Raw genomic sequence first — 24240 nt, forward strand, 5'->3', positions numbered from 1 at the left:
GCCTTCAACATTGTCCATGGGAAATTCCAAACCACCAACTCTATAGTGTGGGAAAACGACAAGATGCTTTAACGTTTTCATGTTCCAGATAGCGTTTGGTAACAGAAAAATAGTACGAACAAGGGGTCCTCCTACAGCCAAAGTTTCTAACCTTGAGAGGTTGGCTATTGCAGATGGGATTTGCCCAAAGTTCCAATTTATCCTCAAGTACCGCAAGTGAACAAGGAATAACACTTCCCTTGGAAAATACTGACAAAGCATCTCCCCCAAATCCAACACTCTAAGAAGTTTAGATAACAGAAATTTGAGTGAGCTTCCGTCCAAATCCAACTGCTGTCCATATTCACAATCAACGAAGAGCAAACTACGCAAATTGGGAAAAATTAGCCTTGACTTTATAGGTCCCTTACTGGTGCTAGGGTAAATAGACAGCCGGTGGGGATTACACGGTCCAGGAAAAGTATGAAGGTCATCCACATTTACAATTCCTAGAAAATTTTCTTCTTTTGCTTTCTCCACACAAAACTCATGTACCAAATCATGAATTCGGCAAACTTTGATCCCACCTAAAGATCTTCGTTGTGTAGGCATAACTAAACTTCTCCCAATCAGATCCATCAAATAGTTGTCTGCCACATCCTCTAAACTCTTTCCTTCAATCCTTCGCACGAATCCTTCAGAGATCCAAAGCTGTAACAACTTTCGGACAGGAATGTATTAGTCTTCCTGAAATGCACCCAAGTAAAGAAGGCATGGTTTCAAATAATCTGGTAAATAATTGTAACTGTACTCAAGTGTCTTCATGCAGTGTTCATTTTCCACAAAAATGGTGGAACTTAGACGTCTTGCGACTTCTTCCCAGCAATCTTGCTGAGTAGTAGCAAGAATTCCAGCAACAAGGACAACTGCAAGAGGTAGGCCCTTACAACATTTTGCTACATGCAGTACAACTTCACATAATGTTGCAGGACAATCTTCTTTGGCAAATAGCTTCTTCTGCAGCAATTCCAAACTCTCTTTATCAGTAAGTGGGCGAAGATGGAGAGGCTTGCTATCCGGTCTAATTTCCAAAGACAAGTTGTGAAATCTGCTGGTTAAGAGTACCCTGCTTCCATTGCAGTCATCTGGCAATGAGTGTTTCAACAAATTCCACCCGTCAATGTCCCAAACATCATCCAAAACAATGACATACCTCTTCCCTTTCAATTGCTGGTACAGCTTTGCAGCGAAATCATCTTCATTCATCATATGACATTGGTCACAACTCCCAGAATCAATAGCACACAAAATCTGCAGTAACAAATTGTGCTTGCTATATACTTGAGAAACAGTACACCAAGCACGAATATGGAAGTGGAAATTTATTGAAGGATCACCGTAAACTTTACTAGCTAATGTGGTTTTACCAAGCCCAGGCATACCTACAATGGCAACAATATCCAACTGGCTTGATCCTCTCACAAGTCTATCAATTATACTTTCCACCTCGTCATTGAGACCTACTAGAGCTTCATTAAATATTGGAGCAACAATTTGTGATGGCATGTGAATGGTAGTCTTGGTAACTCTCAGGGTTTCAGCATCATACCTTATGCTGTCATAGATCTCTTCAGCCTCAATCTTCATAAGCTTGATATCTCTAGCAAAAGCATCCAGACAATGTTCATGTTTATCACCAAGCAATGCAGAGTCAATTTCTAATTCTACAGAGTATGCAACCTTCATGACATGACTCCAAAGAGTTTGGAGTTTTCCATTTTGGCTGCGCTGCTCCACAATATTTCCTAGGAAAGCTCTTAAGAATACAAGATCTTCTAGGATTGTGCGCATTTGATTGTTTGGAAAAGCAATTGAATCAGCTGTAGAACCTGCTAGTTCCTTGAGAGTATCTAGAAGAAAATCAAGAGAGCCAAGCTCATTAGTCTTAGGGAAACTAAGTGATGATGATGGTAGTGGATAAATGTGTCCAACTTCTGCAATGATCAACTTGAGCACTTCAAGCAAATGAGAAAGCGCTAGATCTGTTTCCTTGCACAAGCATTCTTTCATTTCATTCACAGAAAGGGAGAAAATCACAATTCCTGCATCAGAGACCACAACTCCAATGAGATCCTTCATCTCCTCATTTAGCTCATCAAACTTCTTCTGCTGCCGGCTAAGAAGGATGATCAGGAATCTTACTCCCTCGTGGAGTTTTAGCATTTGTTCCTTCACTGGAACTAGGAAACTGGTATAAGATTCTAATATCTCCATAAGACTATGCAGGAGATAATCAATAAAGTCAGCCACCAGATTTTTATTCTCCTTCATAGCAAAAGTGCAGGATGACCTTGATAACTTGGAAGCTGTCAAAACATGCTTATAAGTTTCTTGGACTTGGGGATCAACGGGAACAATCATCTGCTGTATTGCTTGAGAAATTTCAGTGTTTATCTCATTGCACACTTGTTCATTATCTCTTTGAAACCATAATCTACAGATCAAGCTTGCAGCATTGACAGCCATAACTTCAACGTGAACCAACAGATCTTTTAATTGCACACCCTCAACACCTTTTAGTGTTGCAAAGCGAATGAAACTCTTCAAGTGCATTAGCTTCTCTTGAAGGGTTACCATTACAATTTTCAGAGCTTCATCAACTTTGCAATTGCTGCTGCACAGATGCTTTAGATTCTCTGAAATGGAATCAATGAAATCCATAACAAGTTGTAAATCTCCCAGCATGTGGTAGAGCAACAAACTGATGATGTTGAAATCCTTGATATCTGAAACAAAAAGCAACCACATATTTTCCTCGAATCTGGCAAGCTCAAGTCTGATGTCACTATGATCTGATGCACTAGACTGAATATATCTAAAAAAGGCAGAGTCAAGTCCATGTGTTATCCCCCTAACTAGATCTTGAATCCTGAACGAAATACTGCTGAGGCTCAAATTGTCAGATTTAGCATCACCATTTTCCTCCTTATCATATTCCAAAAACTTAAATTGATTGCTCCTCCACCTCCTACACTTTCTCATATACAGATCAAGGGGTTTCAATATGCGTATCCCCATCTTCAGTTTCCAAATATAATCATCAAGCTTAGAGTCGAGCGTCTTGTCAATCCAGTCTAGATGATCTAAAGCAAGATCGAAGCAACTAGTGCTACTGCCTGAGGAGATGTTCATCATGGTACCTGCTTTTCACTTTGATATCAGATTTCTGTCCGTTTAGCTATTGATATTCAAGATCTACAACTCTCTTATGATCTAACAACAATAGTCACACATTGGTGTCAAGTGTCAAGACTATTTTTTTTTTTGTGTTTGTGTGTGTGTGGCAGGGGTGGGGGCGTGTAGTGGTGAAGAATATTACAAGACTTTTCCTTCTTCCTTCCTTCAATGAAAGATCGTACCAACAGGCATATGCTGTTTGTGACTCCCAAGTCCATACCGATGAGCTTTTGTCGGGTCTAAAATTATTGGTCATTTTGATTTGTAACAAGCATATATGAGTAGGCTTAGATTTGTTTTTCGTTTTCTTTTCTCTGTTTTTTGGTGGAAAAACAAAGGAAATTTGAACAATAAATTCAACGAGTATAATGTATTTTAAGATGGGCAAATTGCCATTTGCTATCATATTATTGCCAATATGTTATTTTGAGAGGAAAAGAAAGAGACAGAAAATCAATCTGCAGCACTACAATATTCAATCAATGTGCAGGACAAAAAATGAACGAAACCAGATTAAACATCAGTGAGATTAGCTGGCTTGGGGTTCAAAGTAAATGGTAGAATAAGTCGGAAGCAAATGGGCTTGAGATCAAAATCCAATCAACCTGATTTTCATTTAAGTCTTTTCAAATAAAGATCCTGAGCTGATTTGCTAAACTAAAAAAGGACATTTTGCATGATCCATGGCTGTCATTACACAATTTTCTTCAATGAAAATCAGTGATTTTTTTAACATACAATATAGATGAACAGAAAGTCCCATGAATTGGAATACATCTATCCAGCTATATCTATACTATATAAGGGCAAGTTTGCAATACTGAATTGCTGCGTTAGATTTCGTATTCCAAAAATACGCTCGCTATAGATTTTAATACCTTTGTTCTACTTCCAAATATGAATATCCTTTCTTATATTGTAAGGCTATTTATGAAACACCAACAATGAGTTTTCAGCTTCGACATATAAATTCTATTGAAGTAAATTTTCTTAATTTTCCTTAGGAGAAGTGTGGAAAGTAAATGTTCGGAAAGAAGTTTTAGAGATTACATTGGCAGTCAATTAAATGCATAAGCAAATATGGAGATCCCTCAAGTTCCCTGAGCAATAATAGTATGGAAAGAAGTTTTACAAATTTCTTTAAGCAATCAATTAATTGCATAAACAAATATGGAGATTTCCTCAATTTTCTTGAGCAATAGTGTGAAAATAAAATGTTTGGACAAAAGTTTTAGAAACTTCTTAGGAAACTAAAGAAGAATAGCATATCAGTTTCTTATTCAACATCATTGTTATGATTGTAAGCAAGCTTTTCTGGAAGCACTTTTGGAAACTAAAGAACAATATCAATAAGCTTTTAGGAATAAAATTTTAAATTGAAGAAAATACTTAAGAAAGTGTTTAAAACCTAACATTTTAATCCATAATTTTTTTTCAATAGGATCCTTCCTGCATATGTAAAAGCAGAAGATATTAGCATGATTTTGCCTGGAACTTAATGGATAAGTACATAATATTACTAACCATTTTCTTGAAATAGTGATTTCCCATTGGAGTATCGTTCACTTTTTGTTTCACAGATGTTTTCAGATTAACCATGATTAGTGTCATATTATAGGTAGAAGCAAAATATTATGCTTGTTATAACATTGGTGATTGGTCTTATAAAGTCTCTCAACTTATACATATATTGTTTTCGCCTTTAATGTGTATGTGAAAATGGAAATATGTGTATTCCTGGACTATTCTTTCTTTTGTTTATGCCTGTATTAGCATCATTTTTTTTTTCACATCAATATCATAATTCTTTTTTACAAGAATTCATTTAAATTTATGCTGCATAAACACTGAAAAATATTTTGAGAGACATTCTTTATTCATTTGTCAAAATAATCTAGACTACGGCAAGTACACTCGTGTCAGTCCATGAAACAGAAATATGAGTTTTAATTGTTATATTAAGGATATAAATGTGCTTAAGAAAAGGACAAAATGAAAAGTAAAATAGCAAATTCAAGTGTGGAATTGAAGTGAAAAAAACCATAAATGACCATATTTGTTACCTGGTGGACAACGCAAGGAAACAACTAGAAAACTGGGATGACCAAAAATAGGAGAGCTTTTTTTTTTTTTTTAAAGTAGGAGAGGGGTGGGATTTAAGAAGTGGGAAGGGAAAGAGGGATTGAAACATAGGACTTGTGAGTTTTGGAGTCTCAATCTTAACTATTAAAACAAAACTTCTTGGAAAAAAAGGAGAGAGAGAGAGAGAGAGAAGAGCTTGAGGTATGAGCATAAGAGAATTTGTCACATTGACTATTTTCTACAACATTAATTGGTGAAGATCAATTGAGCAACTACAAGGTGCTATAACTTTTTTTTTTTTTATGTATCTATCTGGTTGGCTAGCTATGTAATTATATATGATAGTGCAATTTGGCTAATTGATACCTAGTGGGCTCTCGTTAAAAGGGGCCTCACGTTCTAGTTTTTTTAAAACGTGTAATTAATTTGGAAAGGTGTCTAAATATAGGAGTATAAGAATTATAATTGTGTGTACTCACGCACTAAGGGCTCGTTTGAGGTTGCGGGACTTTTAGTTAAAATGCACTTTTGGGTATTAAAAGTACTTTTGGAACATTTAATGAATATCATCTCATAAAATTAGAAGTGAAATTTTTGGTTTTAAAAGCAATTATAGAGCATGTTGGTCTTGGATTTTATCCCACCAACCGTTATTTTAAAAAGTTCAAATTTGATACTTTTATATAACTTTTATATTTAAAAAAATGAAAAATTAAATTTAATCATGTTATCCTATATTATGAATTAAATAAAGAGATAAATATATTTTAAAAAATTCCCAATTATAAATTATCAAATATAATAAGTACTTATTGAATTATATATTCAAACAATATACTCAAAAGCACTTAAATACTTAATAAGCGCTTTTATTAAAAGGCTTGTTAGGTGAAATACTTTTTGATAAATTACCGCAATGCTAAACGGGTAATTTAGGCGTGTTAATGGGTACCCATCTCAATTTAAAAAATTCACATAGCACACGCACACATACACATACCAAATGTCAAATTTCTACGTTTTTCTTATGATCTGACAACAGCAATATGTTCCTGTCAAGACTCTCTCTCTCCTCCTCTCTCTTGTATTTATTTATTTTTTTCTGGCAATACTCTGTTTTCTTTTTTTGCATGTGTGGTAAGGAAATATAGTGGGGCATGCCCGTGATAATATCACAAGACTTTTCCTTCTTCCACTCGAAACTTTATCGGGGAAGATACTATTGGTGACCCATACAGTACAAATGAGCCTCTGCCATTATGGCCTTGTTTGGAAGCCAAGTTTTTGGTGGACCTATGGATCAAAAGTGAATAGAAGACTACGTTTGAACTTACAGATTGCTACATTGTGGTTTGCTCTTAAATTTTCCTTTGCATACTTACGTAATTACGGTTACTCTAACGTGGAACAAGCATGCTATACTAGGGGTCTAAACGAGTCTAATTAAACCGAACATCCTAGCATCAAATCAAACATGAATGAGTTTTCATTGAGCAGAACTCAAGTCGAGCTCGAGTAACTTGAGCATTTTATCTATAAAGTTTAATTCTATGCTAATCGAGCCAAGTTCGAACTGACCTTTAATATTTATCAACTATAAAATGCTGTTCAAATTTAATTTGATTAATTAGAAAATCAAACTCGAACAAGCTCTTATCGAATCGAACTCAATTTGAGTACTAAATAGTTTGATTTGTTTTTTAACCCTGTTATGCTATGCAATATCAGTAGGCACATTTTTGTTTTTCTCATAATGGAACTCAGAAGCATAATTATACATTGCAGCAATTTGCGAAAATTTGTTGACTGACTATATATGTTGCATATTGTGTAAATCAATCCCAGAAATTTTAGTGAAGAAATGAGTAAAAAAATACAGATGCATTCAGCTCAGTGTAGGGTGGAGGTAACATTGCAAGACTTTACCTTCATCCTTTTGAAACTTTATCGAGGGAAGATAGCACCAATGATTAACAAATTAGAGATGCATTCAGCTGAGGGCCTCATGGCTGTGTAATTTGCCACATCCAATTTTTTAAGTAAGTAGTGATTTTTTTTCTTCCCAGATGGCCAAATTGTCATTAGCAATAGATTATAAATTGTGAAGGGGGAAAAAAAGATGATTGCAGTTTCAATCAAATATGAATATGGGAGCACCAGTCAAAATAAACAGTAGAAAAATCAGAAAAAAAAAATGATTCATGGCTATTGTTTAAGAATGTATAACTAAACTCATTTAAGGATTTCGGAGAAAACTGTTTTATAATTGCTAATGTATGTAAGTGCTAATGTTTTAATGCTTCTATTGTTTTTTTTTTTTTTTGGTGTTCTTTAAATTTATTAATTTGGCAACTTCTCCAAATTCAAAAAGTTGTTTAACAAGCCTAACACATTTACTTCTTTTTCCGTGTGAGATAATTTGAACCAGTAGACCATCTAAATCAATTTTTGTTTTTTTGTTTTTGGTTTTCTTCATCCACGAAGAAATAACAACAATTAATTTCATATTTACTCTTCATATAATATCACATGAAATACGTTCGCATAATTGCTTCAGTAATTTTAGCAATACATGCATTCATACTGAAGATTGATTTATCTAATCCTAAGTCAAATAAAAAAGCTGGAATTTCCTCCTATTTCATCCTTAATTTCCTTGGGTTTCTTTCCGTACAATGAGGTTGAGAGAAAATCGCATAAGTGAAGCGATCATACGCAAGTATGAAATGTCAAGAACACATGGAAGCCATATATATTTCAACCAAAACTAATGTATGAAAAAAAAAAGAAAAAAGAAATTCAGCACTTACTTTGGCTTTGGAGAGAATGAATACTCTGGCAACAGGTGATCTGTTGAATCTGCAGAAATTCCATTTATGTGGTGAAGCTACAATTTAAAAAAAAATAAATTTAAGGGGAAAAAATACAAAAAACCAGCACTCACTTTAGAGAAAATGAAACCTCTGGCAATAGCTGGTGAGTATGCGAAAGTTCCTATCTTGTTATTGATGAAAAGAAGAGTAGAGTGAAACTGGTCATGAGTTTCCTGGCCGTGTAGTATAAGAAAGCAGACTGAAATTACAGCAGTTAGTAACAGATGTTTTCATTCTTTTTCTGTTGTTCTTTTTCCTGTTTTCAAAAACTAAATATATTTCAAAAACTAAGAAACTGAGAAATAAATAAAAAGCCAATCATGTTTCCCCTGTTCTCCACTTCTTTCATTCCCTTGTTTATATTTTTCCTTCCAACTTATAGAACATATAAACAGCCGACGAAATGGAACAATTAATCGACTTATTCTTTTTTTTTTTTTTCTTTTTCAGTTTCCTTGAATTTAACAATACCTGCTGTAGATGAGCACCGTGCTCAGCTCTATTTGAGGATATTGATTGCAGAAGCTCCGGCAACCCGCTCCAGCTTCGCCGCTTCCCTAACAACCGCCGCTTACTCCTCTCCAATAGTTAAAACTCTACAAATTTATCAAAAAAAAAAAAAAAAAAGCAAATTTTTTCATGGGATATCTTGGAAATGTTTACTGCGATACAATCAGATTTGTGAGAGTCCACGAATATCTGAAACGAGATGTGTCACAGCAGCACAATAATGCCTTCACTTTCTCAGTTTCTTATTACTCACAAAGCACAATAATGCTGCCCAAATAAACAATGATTTTGTGAAGAAGATTCTTTCCACCTTTCAACAAACCTTTGTCGCATCCACTAAGGCAGAAAAAATGGGTCGTTTTGTGGTCGTTTTCATTTCAGGTTACTATATCTTTAATTTTGTTGCATGATCGCTAATTAGTTCTAATTGGGTGGAACCTATCATAATTTTAATGCTCTTCTATTGAATAGTCGTAGGCATCCATTGGGTGGGAAATTCACAATTTTAAAGTTTTTTTCTTTCCAATTTCTTACTGAGAAAACACAAATTTCAATTGAGAAGATCTCCACCTTTTTTTCAACGGATTATAATATCTTCATATACACAAAAGTTACAAACATTTATATAATTCCCTCTTTCATTACTTATATTGTTTTCTTTTTCTTTTTTTTCTTTTGGCTAACCCCGATCTTGGGAATGGGTGCCACTCCAGAATTTATTCATAGATCACACGATTACAATCCAAAGCAGGGGACTATGCCCTCACATTTCAAGAAAGCAACCTTAGCATTACTTATTATATTGCTTATTATGTTAAACACTCGCAAAAATGTTGAGATGCTCGCAGAAATGATAATGAAAGATTTTGAAATTTTAGTTCCATCATAACATTTGTAACATTCCTATCTTCTTTTTTTTTTTTTTTGCAATCATGCATTATACTTTCTGTACTTTGGACTATTTATTCAATAACTTTTTTTTAAGCTTATTTAGTTTTACTAGATTAGTAGCAATTAGCTCTTGCTTATAAGGAGGGCAAGGGGGGCGAGTACCCACCCCATGGAGGGAGGAATAGGGCCAGGGTATTCTCTCCCTTCCACTAGCCTTAAAATGGGGCAGGGGAGCATACCCCACCCCGTTCCCCTCATAAATAGATTAAATATAAAATATATATGTATAATATTTAACCTAATTATTAATTACATAAAATATCTAATAATCATGTACAAGATACGACACAAATCTAAGGGTGCATTTGATAGAACTGAAGTCTGAAATTTATAGTCTAAAAATTGAAATTTTAATTTGATAAGTAATTAAATTAATTAAAACTTTTATAAATACTTATAAGTACTTTTCTTTCTTATGTTTCTTAATTAAGGTTGACCCAATTACCAAGAAGGTTGAATCTAGTGGATAAGGTTGAGTCCCAAAGAATTAAAAATTTTGGGTTCAAATTCTTTCTTTTCTCTCTCTACTTCTTAAATCCCAAAAAAACTAAGGTTGAAGCAAAGAAAATCAAAGTTTAAATCCAATATCTAGAGAAGCTGAATTTATGGAACCATTACCTTATTCCTAACTATATACCTTAAGCGTGTTCAAGGTTTGTAGTGCCTTGATCAATGCTAATGCTGCCAATTTTTACACCTATGCATTACAAAGTCATTGAACGACGTTGTCTGTCAGGTTAATGTATAATCAACTAAATCACTTTCAACTCTGTCCCGAACTAAATGGTTCATTCCTTAGTAGATGAACTAATGGTTCTTAAGATTTCAAGATATTTTTCCAGAACTGCACCAAAAGATCTTTAGCATTCATGCTTAATAAGACATTTCCTTTTCTATTTTCCTTTAATTTCTAGACCATTGCCATAAAATTTTTCCAAAAATCCCCCAAAATATTTTCTTTCCAATTGAAACTTTCATTCCTCAAGAAAATTAAGAAAATTCATCAATTAAGACTATATTTTAAAGTAAAAATTTAGCATTAACGAAGAAAGGATTAAGCTTTAGTGTCCTAACATACTGCCATAATATAGTCATTAAATTACATATTGAGACTACCGTCGGAAAGAAAATCTAATGCACTAATTTAGACTCGCACTTTTAAATAGTATAGATATAGATAGATAAATTAAAATAAGTTATTAAATTAAAAAATATCATCGTAGAGAAAGAAATGGAACTTTGAAATTTTGAAAACCTTAAACTGTCATGGAAAGGATGAAGGGGAAGAATTGAAGACTTAAAGTTTAAATGAAATAAGGGTAAACATGTAATCATGTATAGTAAAAAAAACAATTAACATCATAAGGCATAAGCACGCTCTTCCTTTATACATACTAGTGTTAAGAGTACATCCAATATGTGTACAATTAGGGTACAATTAAAATGAATCAACATACAAAAAAATTTTCATGAAAGAACTTTGGTTTATATGGTAATAGTAATTTGGTAGTTACAATATTTAGGATGGTATGAATAGTTATATTGACAAAATGTGATTAGGTGATTACAATAAAAATTAATTTTTTTATAAGAGTAAAATTGAAAGTTCAAAAGATGAAAAAAAGAATTTACATCAATTGCCATTACTCAGGCATTATATATTGTATAGATTATAGCGTATATATTTCAGGACGCCTTGATCTCAACGTCAAGATATGGTACAAGAAATTCATAAAGCTGTTAACAAATAGTTCAGCATGGTTTCAATTGCATTCTAACTAAGTCGAATCAACGTATGAAATCAAGCTCAAATTTATAACAATTTGGCCCAATAAGGCTCCAATAATCTCTATTTTATTTAATATATTAAAGCATTTATGTAAAACATGTATCTGTGTTATTGATTAAAAAATAATACTATTGAAAGAAAATTTTATGCAACTCATAAAATGTAGAGAAGCAAAAGTGGTTATTATAAATTAAAACAATTAAAAGATGAAAGTTTTTATGTGACATTGGATTGATTCAAGATGAAACTGAAAATTTTAAGCTTTTCCAAAATTCGGGCTCAAGGCAAAATCGTTAAATTGAGCCTAACAGATTTAAAAGTCTATCTGATTAGACATGATATTATTCCTCTTTCGTGCTTAATCTCTAGAGCTATTTTGAGTTTGTCAAAGGCTAATGAAAATGGAGCTGCTACGTCCTTTAGGCCAGTGGCGCAGCTCGGACCTTTATTGAGGGGGCTCAATAATTTTAAACTGAACTTACAACAAGTGAATTGTATGCTTTTAATTATACCTGGCAATTATGCCCAAAACCCAACAACCCACCCAACCCACCCACTAATTTCAGAGGTTGGGTTGGGTAATTTGGGTGTTGGGTCGATTTTGGGTTGGGTAATAAAAACCCAAATATATTTTGGACGGATTGGGTATTTGTGTTGGGTACCCATTACCCAACTTCCACTTTCATTTGACAGAGATGTAAAACTTGTTCTTATACTATTGTCTTCTCTAGTTTGTGCAAATTATAAATATTACTACCCAGATTTCTGGTTAGCATCAAATTTGACTCTCAAGCGGATTAAAGTTTTTCTTGAATAAGAGAACAATAATTTAAGTCTTGGCATTCTTCGTTAAACTTTTACTAGAATTATATTTCATGTTACACTATGAATTAGGTGACACCCATAATAAGGATCATAGGAATGGCCAACTAATCGTGAAGGATATATGGCGTAATATGGAGTATAACACAAAAATGTTGAACGGAGGATCAAATGCCAAATTCTACTCATGATATATTCAAAATAAATTTCAGATGCAAATTCGGAAGTTATCTTTTAGGATGCAACATGATTCATTTTGTGTTTATTTCTAATTTCTAATTTCTCCATTTTACAATAGCTCAAATGTGTTATCATGCATGATTCTTTTGTGTTTATTTTTTGGGTCAAAATTTCAGTTTATAACTTTCTTTAAAGTGTGATTGGATCCAAGTAGTTTAAACAGTTAGTATGTGTGTGTATTTGTGAAAGTATATTAGTGTGTTTGTATGTGTAAAAATAACGTATTCCAAAAGAACTTAAAAAGTGAGTGTGTGTTTGTATCTGTGAGTGTGTGATTATCTCATGGGTTTGAGATAATCCAATATGATCCAACCCAAAATTAACCCAACCTAATATTGGGCGGATTGGGTGTAATCCATTTAAATGAAAACTCAACATCAACCCGTCCAATCCGCCCAATTGCCAGGTATACTTTTAATACAGCTTAATGTTTGTTAAAGTTTAATAGGGATGAACCAATTTATTCAATATTACGACAATTAAATAAAAATTTACTATGTGCATTAGTTTTTTAGTCATCTAATGGTATAAAATCATAGCTAATATTATGAACAAGACTATAAGATGTACATTCTAATGTCGGATAGGGAGATAATCTTCAAAATTAAATTATGAAATGAATATTTGGTTTGCATGTAATTCGTATAATTGGGCATATAAGTGAAGTTCAATTTTAAGTAAATAAGATGTATTAGATAAAAATAAAAATAGCATGGTATTGTATTTCAAGTTTCCATTTTAAGGATAGTGAGAGGATCTATAGAAAATTTCAACGCTTTTGGGTGTAATTGTGGGCTACATGAAATATTTTGAAAATTCAAGGGAGCCAAGAGTGAGACAACACTAAAGGGCTAAAATTTTCATTGGCTTATTATATAGTTTTCAAAAAATTGAGAATGTAGCTCGGCCGCTACTTTATACCATTCCTACCACACTCTACATTACAATAACAAAAATGTAGGGTCCAATCTTTTTCCTATTGCTGATTATCATTTACAAAGTAGTATTTCAAAAATATTAAATCAAGCATTATTAATTAGTGACCACGTGTCTTTGTTTAATTGTTGACTAAATAGGTGATAATTGTGTTTTGTAGGGTGAAGCGCAGGATTAATTCCTATGTTAGTAGCCTTTGTAGTTGGGGTGAGGGGCGCTCCTGAACTGTTCACGGCCAGATTTTGGCCAAAAAAAAATGTGCGGTTCAGATCACTAGTTGTACATCGATTTTCACAACTTGTGTGGGGCCCGCAAAATTTTGTACTAAAGTTACACGTTGTGCAAACAAAATTACGCCGTGTGTAACCAAAGTTACACGCTGTTGAAAATGACCAAAACCGTCAGGAACGGTTGCAGGTGCCCCTTGTCCCTGTAGTTGCCAGATATGGGGCACAAATAGTCATCAGACGAACTGTTCAGGAGCGGTCCTCTCACATGCTCCAACAAGAGGCTCAGCAAGAGCCACGTCGCAAGGGAATAAGTAGGAGACAAAACGACCTCGTTTCAATTAGTAAGGCTCAAAAAAAATAAAAAAGGATGTTTTACTTTAACAGATTCCCTCACAAAGCGTTAGGACTCCGTTCCATAGAATCCCGCCCAAATGAACAGGTAGCAGTCATTGAAACAAAAAAATGTCCCTTGCATTCCCTCCAAAATAATTGCCAATATTCATTCATCCACAACTCTAGAAAATAGGGCAAGATAGCATATGGCAAAATAACATCATAGAATAGGAAAGTGGCAGACCAAGGGCAAAGAAGAAAAATGGTGGAAATGCACTGTCACCTAACATAAATTACAATGAGAAGAAGGAAGAAATAGTGACAAAAAGGGATAGTCTCGGAAGTGTGAAATCTAAAAGAGTTTAGAGAAGATGAACCTGAATTGTAAAATAGGATATGGGGGATCCGGAGCAAAGACTAAGCAGAGACATACCCAGGTAATAATACTGCAAACTTATCACATAATTTGCATATTTTGACAATGATGTGGAACAATTTTACTTGTACTTGTTTTAAGCACACAACGTGATTGAAACACTATAAAAAAATAAAATTGCAAGTTTGTTCAGAAAACTATATGAATCGTAGGAGTTAAATATGTTGATGGACCATATAAAGGAGGAAAGTAGAAGAAAATTTTGCACAACAAGTGTTTGTGAAAAAGTAAAGGACAATTGTCCAACCAATTATTGGTAGGAATTGCTAGTAGAGGATAAACAGAAGCCATGAGTTTCCATAATAATAAGAATGGTATATTCATTATACGAACTATATGAGAAACTTTCCACAATAAGTGAGGAGGTTTTGGGCAAGTAAAAGAATAGGGAAATTTAGAAGTTGTACTTTTTTGGGTAAGCAGGCAAATCTTATTGTGTATATACTATTACTAGGTAGTTATGGGTGATCACTTTGAGATAAATTGAGACACATAGGAAGAGAAAAAGTAAGCAAAATGGCTCGTCAAAAGTAGATATATATAGGTGAAGATGTTTAGATGAGTATGTCCTAATATCATGTTGGATAGCAAATATTTTTTTAGATGAACTAATGATAGTGGAGAAATAGTGGGATGCAATGTATATCAGTAATTGGAACTAATTCCTTTACAATTGATTAGCATTACTGTTGATTGGAATTTGTATGTGTTATGCTAAATTTACACAGTGTTCAATGTACCTCACCTACTGTTAAAAATTAGTTACAAGATTATTACGCGTGCGTATACATTTTGTTGGTTACGTATTACGTCATGTGACTAATTAGTGACATTGGAGCAATGCTTTGATGCAATTGACAATCAATAATCTATTAACATAGCAATATTAAAACAAGGTATGGAAGATTGACAACAGAAGAAAAATTTAAAAAGAAAGGGGGGAGGAGACAGGGAAGTGCACACAATATACTAGCATTAACTGTTGTTACCTCATGTTTGTGAGTTGGTACCTATTCATATAGTAGCAATCTAGTTGAAATGGATTGCTTCAAAATTGATTGCAATGAGTGCAAATTCTAGGTTATATGAATTAGTCCGAATGTACATATTATTCAGTATACCTGACATAGTGAGAAAGAATGGTTACAATGTATTTTAGTAGCATGCCTTTATATCATGTTGAATACCTATTGTTTTATGTGAACAAAGAGTGACAATGTAGCAATTCTGTCATACAGTTGTAAATTAGTAATCCATTAGCATAATTATATTTAAGCAAAATCAAGGAGATTGACAATAGAAATAAAAGTAAGGAGAGGGAAGGGAAGTGCAACACTATGAATCATTAATAGTTTTTACTTAATATTTGTCACTTGATACCTATTTGTGTAGGAGCAACCCAGTATTTGAATTTCATGAAGTTAAATTTGATTGGTATGAGTGTGGGTTATAATATGTATGCGTTAGACTGAATATTCTTGACGTTGAGTGTTCTGAATATGCTATATCATACTTAGTAGTGCATTTAGAATGTATTTGACTATAACAGCATAAGCAGCATCATCCCATAGCAACTGAGGGAGACGTGGCTGGTGAAGCACCCCTAACAAAGTCCATCATAGGTGATTTTGATTCACAATTAACCTTAGCAAGCAAGTCTCATCAAGTAATTACTATTGATGGCAATGTGATGGATATTTACGCAGCTGAATTAAAGGCTCCGAAAAGTATTTCAGAGATCCCACTACCATTATAGCTAGCCTTACATTCTGGTGGTCGTGCTTATAGTGGTCAGATGGCACAAACACTAGCACAATTGGCTTTGGGAATCACAAAAAGGAAAGGTTAGTGTAAGTTGAGAATTTAAATATTCTGTGTGATAATTAATTGCAATTACTTTCTATTTTCCATTTGTAATCAATTTGGCTTAAACTATCGCTCACTAGATTAAGCACTAGCATTTACTGCTTTGGTTTAGCTGCCATCTCCTAAACAATTCAATATTTTGTCTATTTTGCTTATTAATGTGATAAATAGAACTCTACACTTGGGTTGGTCATGGTAACAAAGTTTCGAAGGAAAATTGACTTCAGTAGTTTCACCTTCAATGTTGTCGATATTCCTCATCTATCATCCAATAACGTGTAATTTTCTGGCGACTTTAATTTTCATGATGAAGTACCAAGATCACTGGAGTGAAAGGTTGGCTGTGCATCATTTAGATTTATTGATATTGCTCATATCCCATAACCTGCAAAGCTAGTTGTTTATATATTGAATACCTTTTGTGGAAAAATGAATGACTGGAGTTAAAATTTTTGCAAGAAAACGATACCAAGTATTGGTTGCTATACACAGCTTAGCTATGTGCTTCAGAGCACAATGCTAACTTCAAGGAAATCATAATGACCTTGCAGATTCCAAATAGAATGAGGCTAGCTCTTACCGATGCTTGAAGCCGAATGTACACAGAAATGACCGCTTGCAAGTTAATAAACAAATGACTATATTCAGATAGTTTTTGTTTTTGTTAAGGTTAATAGATGGAAAAAGTTCATCCATGTTAGAAAAATAATAGCATTTTTTTGTAAATTTGTGTGAATGCAATAAAAATGAATAGTGTTGTAGTTGTGTACCTCTTTGTGGCAATTATTGGAGTTATTGTCCAGCACATATGTTTGACTAATTATTGGATTTCAATTGATTTCATTAAACAAAATTAAAGTTCGTCTAATACACTAAATTAGTTGGTGACATTTTGAGCACTATGTAGTACTTTTACCTGAAAACATATTGATCATGTCAAATTTAGTGCTTGTGTGCTTACATAACAGGAAATAAAATGTTCCTGATTAGTGTAATGCCATTTACACAAGTTGTACATTCTTATTAATCACTTGTACAACCTCACAACACAAGCGTCATAAATTTAGCACTACTTGAATTTTAGCAATTTAGGATTCCTAACATACCACGAAAACAAACCATTCTTGATCGGTATACAATTTGTAACTCCTTATTAATTATTATACAATTTCACAATACAAGTGCAATAAATTTAGAATTACCTATGTGAGGACTCGTAAATTTACTTATTTTAAATTCCTATTTTTAGCTTATTTAAATATTTATTTGGCCAATTGTCTCGAATATTATTTTCTAACCTTTTTAGACCTAATTACATGAGTCTATAACTTAATTATACTTTTAAAGTGACTCTTTCAAAATTTAATTTTTGAAGCCTCGTTTAGTGAAAATAGTGAAAACGTGTTTGGAAATTTTAATCGATTGAGAGTACAATAAGCTTGGAAAATTGGAGACTTGTACATTAGTCTCAAAATAGGTATTTTTATGTTTAAATGCTCAATTAGTAGTTAATAATACTATCGTTATAAGAATTTCCTAGAGATTTCGCTTTATCGCGCCTAATTTGGAAATACGGGTTTTCACACGCGCGATTTAATTGAGAGACTTTAGATCCTCATTTTGGGACAATTAAGAGTGAATAATATTTATATGAATGGAAGTGCATTAGAGGTTTAGTGCACTAGTGAAACAAACTCGAGAGGAATCGAGCATGAAACGAGCGCGTACGCACACTATTGGAGAGTTGACTTTTGTACACTTGAAACCCACAATTGCTAAGCTTCTCACGGAAGCCTCACCATCAACAAACACTCTCTATTTCTCACCTCAACACAACCGAACAGCAAGGGAAAGAAGAAGACCAAAAAGCTTCTTCATCTTTTCACTCCATCTTGCACCAAACTACTTCAAATCTCCACCAAATTACCCCAAATTTTAACTACACTTAGCTTAATACTTGGAGAGTTCATCTAGCTAAGAAAAGAAGCTGCATTCCACGGATTTCTTGGACCAAGAAAGGACCAAAAATTCTGCTTTGGAACATCGAAACAAGTAAGTGATGATCAAACCTTGGAAACTTGATTTATGGAAGTTCTAGTGCACATCTAAGCTCTTGCATGCATGTGGGTAACTTGTTTATGTTGGAAAATTGATGTGTGGGCTCTATGAACTCCCACTTGGATTGGATGAACTGATTTGGTGATTGATGATGCTAATAATGTTGGTTTAGTGCTTAAAGTAGTGGAATAACGTTGTATTGTTGGTAGAAATTCAAAGGGGAGTGAAGGTGAAAATTTTCCAATTCTGCCCCTATGTTGTCCATGACCCTTAGGGTGATTTTTAGTGATTCTAATGGTTTGATTATGATGTATACATGTTACAGGAATGGTGTAGAAAGTTTCATTGAAAAATAACATGATTTGGTTGGTCAATTGTGGTGATTTCAAAGGTTTAGCAAAACTGGAAAACTTTCCCTGATTGCCTAGGCAGTCTTTTTCTTTCGGCCATAACTTGTTACTCCGATATCGAAATTGAGTGCCGTTTGTGGCACTGGAAACTAGACATTCCCAGCTTTCTGTTGGTATAAAATACTTGTCCTGGTTCCACTTTAGCAAGCCAAACCATTTGTTTGAAATTCGCTGTCCTGTTTCGTTGCTTCCTGGAAGGCAGCAGATGAGCTGTAACTTGATGCTCACGAACGAGCTAGTTATGGACAGATTTTGAAAGCGGTTTCTTCTGAGAAAATATAGCCTTATGAGTCTATTTTAAACTCCACCAACCATTCTCAATTCCGAGTTGAATTGAGTGATTTATGATCAAAATTCGAATCTGGTCTTGTGAAGGAATACCATGCATTTGGACAGATTTGGAACGAACAATGATTTGGGACTTGATATCCGAAGCTTCTTAGTGTAAATCACCTATCAAATGTACCTTGGATATATTTTAGACATTACCTACTAGAATGAACCGTATTTGAGGTGTTTTATTGGCCAAACGTTTTGAAAACGGAAAAACGGAAGTCCAAGGCAGATTTGCCGAGGAACTTCTTGGGATTTTAGTGGTTTCGTTAACCAACTTTCCGTACATATTTTTCTATGAAAATTGATAGAGAAATAGTCCCTATATAGTAGTATTATACTGCTAAATTTGGTGCAATTCCGAGTCCGTTTTGCTGCTCAACTAAACTTCCAAAGTTCATAATTTAAGTTTGGAAAACCCTTGATTAACAAGGAAATTTTAATAACTTTGAACTATCATATCTTGATGCTCAAAACTCCGATCCTTGATCTTCTTGTTGTGTTTTAAACCTTGCTTTCAACTCTAATTGAGTTATAAATTTTAGAGACTGGTTTGTACCGTACGAATTTTACCGAATTTCCAAACTTTGCCAAAAACCAACCTCGAAAACGGCCTTAGTGTTAAAACAGCAACTTTGAGTCAAATTTTGGATACCTTCCATTTGGAATCATGAAAAAGTGTATTCTAGGAACTTTTAGTACTTTGGAAGTAGTTTCCAACTGTACCAGATTTTCCAATTTTGGAATTGTAGAGAGTGAGATACGATTTTTCAAATTAAGTGTAACAAATCTGAAAATTTCTAACTTAAAGGAAATGGAGTTTTTCAAACACTCTCTTTTCCTTCGATATCACTTGATCGTTTTACACTCGATTTCAAAGATGAAAATCGGATTTTGCTTGTGTTTTAAAACTCCACTTTTGAGTCTCAATTTACGAGTAATTAAGGCACATTCTCGTGAAATTTTTTTAGATTGTACAAGGGTGCAATCTTCCTTAGTAATTGGGGTTTATAAGTGATAGTTTATTATTAAATGCTCAGGCGCTCAAGAGGACCTTCCAGAGGATCTCACGGGAGACGCCTAAACCATCATTTGAACTTGCTACTTGAATCACTCGGTCAGTGCCAAGTGCATGAATTTGTTGCTAAGTGGTTAACTGTTTCTTATCCGTTATATGAATTTGAACTTTGTGAGACGAGTGTGTACTTTACTACACTCGTCCTCTTTCAAATGAAATTATATTTGAATTTTGCTATGTGAATTCATATCCGACTTGTACGTAGTAATGTGGATGTGATTCGTATTTGTGATTCGTATATGTGATTCATATTTGTGATTCGTATATGTGATTCGTATTTGTGATTCTTATTTGGAATCATCGATTGGAGCGATGCCTCGTTGACCACTGAATGATTGTAAGTACCACACCGATTTGGTGGGAGGTACCTCTCGAGTCGTCTCAGTACTCTAAACCTCTGAACGATAGCAAGTACCACACCGATTCGAGTGGGAGGTACCTCTCGAATCGTCTCAGAACCATTAAGCATTCTAAGTCGATTGGAGCGGTGTCTCATCGACCTCTGAAAGATAGCAAGTACCACACCGATTTGGTGGGAGGTACCTCTCGAATCGTCTCAAAACTATAAACTGAACGATAGCAAGTACCACACCGATTTGGGAGGGAGGTACCTCTCGAGTCGTCTCAGAAACATAAATGGAATATGTGAAGTGCTCCGAATTTAATTACCTACCCGGGTGACGGGGTATCGTCACGAGAAGGTATTTGAACCGAACTTTGGCAAAGCAATTGAAAATTAGCTCCTAAAGCTCCTGCATCCTACTCAAGTGTGTTTCTTATAAATTTAGAACTAGTTGAATGTTATAGCTTTCATATGGTGTAAGTGTTATTGTTATTGAACTACGTGTCTTGCATGTTTTCTTGGCCGCACGAGCATCCGCTCACCCCCGTTAGATTTGTTTTCCTTAACAGGAGCTGAAATGGGAGGAATTCTGGAGAAGCTTACTTGATGCTTCACTTGATTAGAATTGTGAATGTATTTGTTTAGAATTTGATTTTTGGAAGTTGTATATTTTGGGAATGTAAAGTAATTGGGTAGATTATGTTGTAAGACTTGAACGTTTATAAAGGAATTGACCTTCCTGTATCTCTTCGATTTTTAGTATCGATGGGATATTATTGAGTTTAAATTGAATCAGTACCGAGTCTTGGCGAGAGTTGGGCAGGCGTTCCGCCGATACCCTTGGGTTCGCCCTCGGGAGAAGTGGGGTGTCACAACCTAAGTTTTAGGAATTCGGGAATCCTAATGTAACACAAAATAATCTATTTTCAATCAGTATAACACCATCTGCACAAGTTATATATCCTTATTAATTGCTTTTACAACCTTACAATACAAGCATCATAAATTTAGCACTACCTGAGTTCTAGCAATTTTGGATTCCTAGCACAACATGAAAATAAATGATTCCTGATCGGTGTAACACTATCTACACAGTTTGCACTCCTTATTAATTGCTTGTGTAACCCTACAACACAAGTGTAATAAATTTAGGACTACCTAAATTCTAGCAATTTTGGGCTTTTAATGTAACACAAAATAAACGATTCCTAATTAGTATAAACACTATCTACACAAGTTGTACATCTTCACTAATTGCTTGTACAACTTCACAAGACAAGCATCATAAATTTAGCACCACCTAAATTCTAGCAATTTAGGATTCCTGACACAATACCTGACCAGTGTAACATTGTCTACACAATTTGTAAGTCCTTATTAATAGCTTGTACAACCCACAACACAAGTGTGATAAATTTAGAACTACCTAAATTCTAGCAATTTAGGATTCCTAACATAACACAAAATACACTGTTCTTGATCAGTATAATACTGTTTACACAAGTTGTACATCCTTATTAATTGCAAGTACAACTTTACAATATAAGCGTCATAAATTTAGCACTACCTGAGTTCTAGCAATTTAGGATTCCTAACATAACATGAAAATAAACCGTTTCTAATCGGTGTAACATCATCTGCACAATTTGTAACTCCTTATTTAATTGTTTGTACAATCTCACAACATAAATGTGATAAATTTAAGACAACCTAAGTTCTAGCAATTTAGGATTCTTAATGTAACATGAAATAATTTGTTCTTGATCAATATAACACTGTCTACACAAGTTGTGCCTCCTTAATAATTGCTTGTACAACCTCAAAATACAAGTGTGATAAATTTAGCAGCTGCTCAGGTAGGCTCTAATCATAATAATTGTGTTTCTATTATGAAGTTATACAAATAGTGGAAACTATATTACAAGCCATTTCAAGAACATTACATCCATTCCTCACCCTCTATGAACAATTTGCAAATCTGATTAAGATGAATATAAATAATTTCATGTTTTGTAATTCAATTTAAACTCTAAAAATTTACACAACTGATTTGTCGGTGCCACAAACAAAGATACATAAAAATTTATTGGTCGATGTTACAATGTTAACATGGTTGGATGCGATTTCTATTGTCTTCTGGCTGTGGTGACAATAATAAACCAGCCTACACATTAAACGGATCACTGTCAATTAAACATGACAAAGGAGGAAGGTTGTACAAGCATAACAATGGTACTCAAATCTTCTTCAACAAATACAATTCTAGATTACCTGGACTAATAATAGGACTGCATTGCTTGCTTTTTCATGTAAATTTGGTGAAATTGCCAAAGAGGTCTAGACTTTTCACAAAATACAACAAAAATATTGTGAGTGAGAAAGGTTCATTTACAACAACTTATCAGCTATAACAAGTACCTTGAATGATTGCAAAGAAAGCTATATAGTACCCTTGACAAAACTATATTTGTTATAAAATTTATAGGCATTATCTTCTGTGTCAAACTCTATTCCTAATTGTGGAGTTCCACCTTTTGTCCACTTGATGTTTTCCACAATGCCAATTCCTAAAAATCACGCATGTACATTAGTTATTACAATATGACCCATTTAATGTACAAGTTGTGCGAAAAGGTTTTACATAATTATCAGTTACATATAGGGTATATACAATTAGGCGCCCATTGTATAACTATATGAACTCCATGTAGCCAATGAACAACAGTATAGTAAGTTCATTCTCACTTTATGTGTCATACACATGACATGACAGTACATAAGAACCAATAACCGAATGCAAATTTAAGTAATAGGTTAACTGCTATAAATTTATGACTACACTAGCATACAAAACATACAGCACTACACCATACCCACTAACAATGTGCACACTTTACAGAAATATGCAAATATCAACTATATCGAAGTTTCTAAAATGCAATCTAGCTCACATAACTACATTCACTGCGCTATACAAACTATGTAAGCAAGAGAAAGGTGAAGACTTAATTATTCTCATACTAAAAAATTAACAAATTGCAATTCACAAGGTCTACACTTCTAAAAGCACCATATTCATAAGGTATATCATGTAAATTAGCAGTAAATTATGCAAAAGCAAATCCAATCTAAGATGTTGCATGAGTTTGAGACTTCTAGAAGTAGTAAAAAGGTGTGCATATCACTGCCCTCCATTTTACAATATACATACCGTAATCTTCACCTAACAAGATGTACACTATGGGAAACATATTGTACACAACCACACACCATATGTACACTTAGCTCTTTATCGATGAGTAACAAATTACACACTCTAACAGACACAAAGTACATCACTTAGTTCTTTATATATGTAGTACCATCCACTTAATAGCTCATGATTTACGCATAAATCATATCTGGGCAATGCATACTCTCTAAGGCCCGATGACAAAATAACGAAATTTGCACATGTGTACTCATACCAAACTAGTGACTATTGCATCGCTTTTTGTACAAACACATAAACACAATGATTGGCCATCACGTAATTGCTCATCATTTTATCATATAGTCCTCATACACAAACTTTACAAATGATTTCTTTCGTCGATTACAATTGTATATTTTTGAGCCTACAAGTAACCACAATTCAATAAATGGGTCAGTGCCATTACCTTTGTCGGACTCCGACATTGTATTTGACCACCATGCTGTATATGGTTTGCTTCAAATTGCTGTGCACTTTACCG

At 34.0% G+C, this 24240-nt stretch overlaps 1 protein-coding gene across 1 annotated transcript; it reads right to left on the reverse strand.

The window, feature by feature from the left end:
• Positions 1-717: 717 nt before the first annotated feature.
• LOC113777138 (putative late blight resistance protein homolog R1B-17) lies at positions 718-3174 on the reverse strand. Its single transcript, XM_027322180.1, has one exon. The coding sequence runs from the start codon at positions 3172-3174 to the stop codon at positions 718-720; it is 2457 nt and encodes an 818-aa protein (XP_027177981.1).
• Positions 3175-24240: the final 21066 nt, after the last annotated feature.

This window comes from Coffea eugenioides, chromosome 7 (genome assembly GCF_003713205.1).
Source record: "Coffea eugenioides isolate CCC68of chromosome 7, Ceug_1.0, whole genome shotgun sequence".
In the NCBI taxonomy this organism is placed as follows: domain Eukaryota; kingdom Viridiplantae; phylum Streptophyta; class Magnoliopsida; order Gentianales; family Rubiaceae; genus Coffea; species Coffea eugenioides.